The sequence below is a fragment of the Habropoda laboriosa genome, unplaced genomic scaffold, assembly GCF_001263275.1.
Source record: "Habropoda laboriosa isolate 0110345459 unplaced genomic scaffold, ASM126327v1 scaffold426, whole genome shotgun sequence".
Classification (NCBI taxonomy): Eukaryota; Metazoa; Arthropoda; class Insecta; order Hymenoptera; family Apidae; genus Habropoda; species Habropoda laboriosa.
The window spans coordinates 60,337-66,035 of NW_017100542.1; the positions used below are offsets into that span (position 1 = coordinate 60,337).

Genomic DNA, 5,699 nt, shown 5'->3' on the forward strand with positions numbered 1-5,699 from the left:
GTCGTATACAGTACTATTTTGATTGACACTTACGAAATACGTACGCGACGTTAATATGCTCGAAGGGGATTGGAACCCGATCTTGCTCGTATCAATACTCTGGCGGACAGAGTAACGTTATGTTCAAAACTGATTTAGAGACTGCCCCCGAGCGTCGAAAATCATGCCCTTTTATACACCGAAAAACTAAGATTTTTGGTGGTGGGGAACGTTAGATTTCCGTGGGAATGGAATGCGAGCTCATCCCTTGGCTTGGCGACTATCGGGGGGGTGCGTGCTAGACTAAACATTTGAACAACCAATAGTTTCTTTCCAAAAATCAAAATCTTTGTATAAACAGTGCTGGGATAAAGTATTGGCACTCTGTACTCGGGCAGAAATAAAAGTAATTCTGTACTGAAAAATGAGCGAAAAAAGGGATTTATTTGTATGGAAATAATAGTATGACATATTTAGAATAAATGCACGTAAATGTTGACATAATAAAATGATTTATTGAAAGTAATGATTAACATGTGCGACTAGAACATAAATAATAACTGTGAAAAAGTATTGGCACGAAACGAAAAAACGAAATTGAAACAAAAAATATGGTAAATATCAGTATTTGGTATGAAGTCCTTTATTTTTAATAATTTCTCTTATTCGTTTAGGCATGGAATGAACCAGTTTCGATGTAAATTCCGGCTGAATATTATTCTATTCTTCCAAAAGTAGCTGCTTTAATTGATTTTTGTTTGTAATGTGATGTTTTCTTAGTCTAACTTCGAGCTCAGCCCACAAATGCTCAATTGGGTTGAGGTCCGGTGATTGGGGCGGTGTTGGTAATGTATGGGCAACATTATAAGCAACCCATATACGGACTATATGAGCTGTATGCTTTGGATCGTTGTCACTTTGAAAATAAAAATCTCGTCCAAGCCCTAATTTCCCAGCACTTTTTTTTAAATTGTTTTTTAAAATGTTTAAATTGTTATAAAAATGTGTACGGCTAATCCCACCGCTGTCACCTTTTTATTAAAGGGTTTACGGCTCGCGTTCCGAACGGTCGTCGGTAGGTTGTCAGGTGCTTGCGGAATTCGACCGGTATCACCAGCCTTGCGACGTCGTTCGGGTTTTGGTCCTAATATAAAAGCGCGTGTTTCCCGATTCGCGGTAGACGTGGGTACAGATAGGAGGGCTCGGACGTGCCAACGTATGGTTAACGAAGGTAGCCGAAGGAGGTGGTCCACTAGCGTATAGTTTACACCGTGTGCCACCGGATATGAAGGTGTTCGGTGTAAGACGGGAGGGCTCGGACGTGCCAACGTATGGTTAACGAAGGTAGCCGAAGGAGGTGGTTTATTCGGGATTGGTTAACGACGCGTGACACCGGAGGATGTGTCGGGTGTAAGACAGGAGTGCTCGGACGTGCCAACGTATGGTTAACGAAGGTAGCCGAAGGAGGTGGTTTATTCGGGATTGGTTAACGACGCGTGACACCGGAGGATGTGTCGGGTGTAAGACAGGAGTGCTCGGACGTGCCAACGTATGGTTAACGAAGGTAGCCGAAGGAGATGGACCATTCGGCGTATGGTTAACGCCGCGTGCCACCGGACAGTGTGTCGTAGGTGAGATAGGAGGTCTCGGACGTGCCAACGTATGGTTAACGAAGGTAGCCGAAGGAGATGGACCACTAGCGTTTGGTTAACGCTATGTGCCACCGGATAAGAAGGTGTTTGGTATTCGCGAGTCGTGTCGTTGATATACCTCGAGCGGTAAAGGTATATCTGTCGTGGGGTTAGCTGGTACGTTACTATACTACTCAGGATGGGTTGATTGAATATGGACACGAGTAGTACTCTATATTCCTATATTCTATTATAAATTACAAAATTTTACGTTGGTCGATTCTTGACTCGGCAAGAATCTCCCTTCTCGACTTTACGCGGTGAGAGCGCGGAGGAGTCGTGTACAGTACTATTTTGGTTGACACTTACGCGTTGTGTTATTGCTCGAAGGGGACTGGAACCCGATCTTGCTCGTATCAAGTACTAACGGACAGAGTGACGTTATGTTCAAAATCTGACTTAGAGACTGCCCGCGATCGTCGAAAATCCTACCCTTTTATACCCCGAAAACTAAGATTTTTGGTGGTGGGGAACGTCAGATTTCCGTGGGAATTGAATGTAAGCTCATCCCTTTGCTTGGCGACTATCGGGGGGGTGCGTGTTAGACTAAACATTCGGCGCCGCACGCTTCGGGTAGAACGCGTACGTAACATCTCCCCCCTCAGAGGGAACATCGTTTATTATGATGCTTCCACAATGAGAGCCGAAACGTGTGGTGCCGTGTTTTACAATGGTTACGCAAAAATAATAAGAAATTATTATATATAAATAAAAGGTTATAGAAATACATGAAATTAAAACTAATTATATCTAGTGTAAGCTTTAAAAATAATTAAAATAAAAGAAAAATTAAAACTATGGGCTATGTATTAATATAATGGTTGGAATACTATAAACTGAAGAAGATAACGGGGTAAAATTAAAATCCTTAAATGATAAAGATAAAGAAAATGACAAATAATAAAGAAAAATAGACCTGGGGGGTTTAGGGGCGATGGAGTGTCCAGGTGGTCGCCTTATTCCAGGGGGTCGCTGGTGGTTGGTCGTGGTTGTGTGTTTCTGTAGCGCCTTGTGAGCTCCAGTCCTCGTGTAATCCTTTTTACACAATCAGGGCACTCGCTGGCAGGTCGCACGATCAGCATTGGGGTTTTGCAGTTGTCGCACGGTTCGGTGGAAGGTGTTCTGACTGGTCCGTGCGAGTCGTATCGTTCCAGCTCCTCCCTCGTTGTTCTAGCGCAGCTCATGCATAGGTCGCGGTCGTCGTTCGTCGCAAAGAAGGTTAGCCTCGTGCAGAATGTGAAGCTCAACACTCTTCGGACTTCTCTCTGGAGTTCATGGTCCACTGGTACTTTCGGTTTCGGTTCAGGTGTATGGTGTCGTCTTATTTTTTCCAAGAGGTCTCCCATGCACTCTTCGCAATCCCTTATCCTTCTGTTTCGGGTAACAGGGGTTTTGCAGGACGTGCATTTTTCCATCCGTGCTCTGCTGGATGGTTGGTGGTGTTGGAGTTTTTCTCCCGTTGTTTGCGTTGAATTTGCACATTCCTCGCAAACGGCTTCATTTTTTTCGTTTGTGAAATACACTGCCCATGTGCAAAATAGTGTTGCCAGGGCTATTTGGATCTCCTCCAAACGTATCTCGTTCGTAGTTATTGTTTTATGGATATAACACATGTTAGATGGTCGGTGGCGTTAGACACTGAATGATGTCTTTGCTCCTGGATGCTTGTTTTTTATAGCTAGTTGTGAGGTTCTCCCACTCCTCAGTCCGTTTAGGTCCTTTCCTTAGTTTTTCCCCTTCCTTCGCCCGGGGTCCACCCTCGTACGTTTTCGTCCGTTATCACTACTAGGTGGAGGACGTCTTCCCTGTCGTACTGTGGAGTGGGGGTTGCTCTCCTTTTGCGTGATGTTCCTGTCGCTTGATCCTTTTGCTTAATTTTGCGCGTCTGGGTGTATCGAGCGTTTTGATGTGTACCATTGCGGCTATTGAAGTTACCTCTTCGTGTATTTTCTGGCCATTTGGTCGGTCACATCTACACCGAATTTGGCGCTATTGTATAATCTAATTGTCTCCGGTATACAGGCATCATTTTCTTCAACTTCTACGGAGTTATGCATTGAACTAAGAATCAGTACTTTTTTATTTGGTTTAGCTTTGTAAATTGTCAGAGTACAATTATTTGAACGATATAATTTTGTTGAAAAACGTGTCATATTGTCCTTTTTCTGTTTCGCCAATTTTGGTAGCTCCCTTCTATTTGCGCGAATTGTTCCAACAACCGCAGTTTTCTTTGGTAAAAGTTTAGTCGCTATCGACATGCTTGCAAAAATATTGTCCATGGTTATATAATATTTCTTCCACATCCTATATACGGTTCTACTTATTTCAGAGTGACAAACTCCCCAAGCGGAACTGAAGGTTCTCCCCTTTCATCTTTTCCCAATTATGGAAAGCCGTTTATTATATATTTGCTATTTACATCGGACGCTAATCAGAATTTGATACCAAATTTGTTTGATTTATTGGGCATGTACTGAGTGAATCTACACCTTGCTTTTATTGGAAACAATTGTTCATCGATAGTAATATATGGTCCTGGTTTATAACAATTTTGATTGTTCTCAACGAATTTGCACCAAACTTCAGATATCAAAGCGAATTTATCGGTTTGTAAGCGATGGCTTCGTTGATTTCTGTTATCAAATCGAATAAACCCCATAATTTCCATAAAGTTATTTCTGCTCATAGTCTTTGAGAAAAATGCCGGACCCCAGTTTTTGTTCCATAGAAGTGATATATCTATATTTTTTGGCTCATATGCGCCTCATGCATACAGGAGTGTGCAATAAATGCATATAACTTTGCAGTACATAGATCACATTTAGTTCCCACCACTCGAAATGCCTCTGTTTCCGTGCACTTTCTTATATGTTCGATTATATTATGACAAATATTATAATAAGAGAAAATGCCGTTCTAACTTTACCTTTCATAATATTTCGTTTACTATACCCTGTCGGGCCTGATGTTTCCCTAAAAATATTATGAATCGGTGCTCTTCCAGGATTAGACTCTTCTTTTACTTCTTACCAAACAGTTCCGTCTATAGCAGTTTCGATTACCTCTTCCTCATTCTCACTTTCGGAACTAACTAAAAATCTCCTTCTCTTTTGTCCTCTACGTACGTTCAAAATATTCTCTTCGTTCTCATCGGTGTTCAAGTCGTTGTCAAATAGATCATAATCATTTTCCGCAATGTCATTTTCAATATCAGAAATTTCCTGATCATCTTCCGAACACTCTTCGTCAATATTATTTATTTCCTCTAATAATAAATTTATACTCTTTGAATGTCTTGACATTTTGGGGATGAATATTCAAAGGATAAAATGAAAACTAAAATATAAAAATGTAAATCAAAATGGATAAAAAAGTGGATAAAAGATAAAATGTGAAACTTACTACAAAGTATTGTTGGTTTTGTTCACTTTTTTGAAAATAACACTTATAACACGTAATACAATATATAAAGTAAGAGTAGAACAATAATAGAATAAAAATACAAAATAATAATAGATTGCCAAATATGCTCTTTGTAACTTTCACGTTTTGATGCTCTCTGTGTGCATCGACTTCGAATTCCAAGTAGCAACATCTTTGACAATAGATTACCGCAAATACCACATCGACCTGGATTCTGGAAATAGTAATTTAGTTAAAACTCAAATGCACTCACGACACATCATTTCCGTGAAATACTTTGTTTATATATTATTGTTGGACATATTTGTGAGTGCAAAATAGGCCAACGTGTAGCGGGGTGTTGTTCATACGTTGCAACAGTATTATGGTACTTAGGATTTGCTCGACATCAGACGTACACACATTCACCTGCTAACTTCCTCAACCAAAGGTTTACCGAAGAAATGTCATCTGAAGAAGAGGAGGATGAAATATAATAACAATTCTTCATATTCGATGCATTTCATCTTGTTTTAGAAGTAAGTTATAGTAGAATAACGAACATATTTTACGGAACCTTATCTTAATTTTTCGCGTTTTATTGTTATTAATTAGCAATTTGAGCAA

At 40.4% G+C, this 5,699-nt stretch overlaps 2 protein-coding genes across 2 annotated transcripts; both read right to left on the minus strand.

The window, feature by feature from the left end:
• Positions 1 to 3,601: 3,601 nt before the first annotated feature.
• Positions 3,602 to 3,928, minus strand: LOC108576562. Its single transcript, XM_017939575.1, has one exon. The coding sequence runs from the start codon at positions 3,926 to 3,928 to the stop codon at positions 3,602 to 3,604; it is 327 nt and encodes a 108-aa protein (XP_017795064.1).
• Positions 3,929 to 4,101: 173 nt separating this feature from the next.
• Positions 4,102 to 4,972, minus strand: LOC108576563. Its single transcript, XM_017939576.1, is given in 3 exon segments — positions 4,102 to 4,449; positions 4,452 to 4,562; positions 4,565 to 4,972. Coding segments are annotated over 3 exon segments (867 nt in total).
• Between the last annotated feature and the right edge of the window lie 727 nt (positions 4,973 to 5,699).

What these genes read in the sequence shown, in the direction of transcription:
- LOC108576562 (XM_017939575.1), bottom strand. Translation starts at nt 3,928, where the DNA reads ATGTCGATAGCGACTAAACTTTTACCAAAGAAAACTGCGGTTGTTGGA.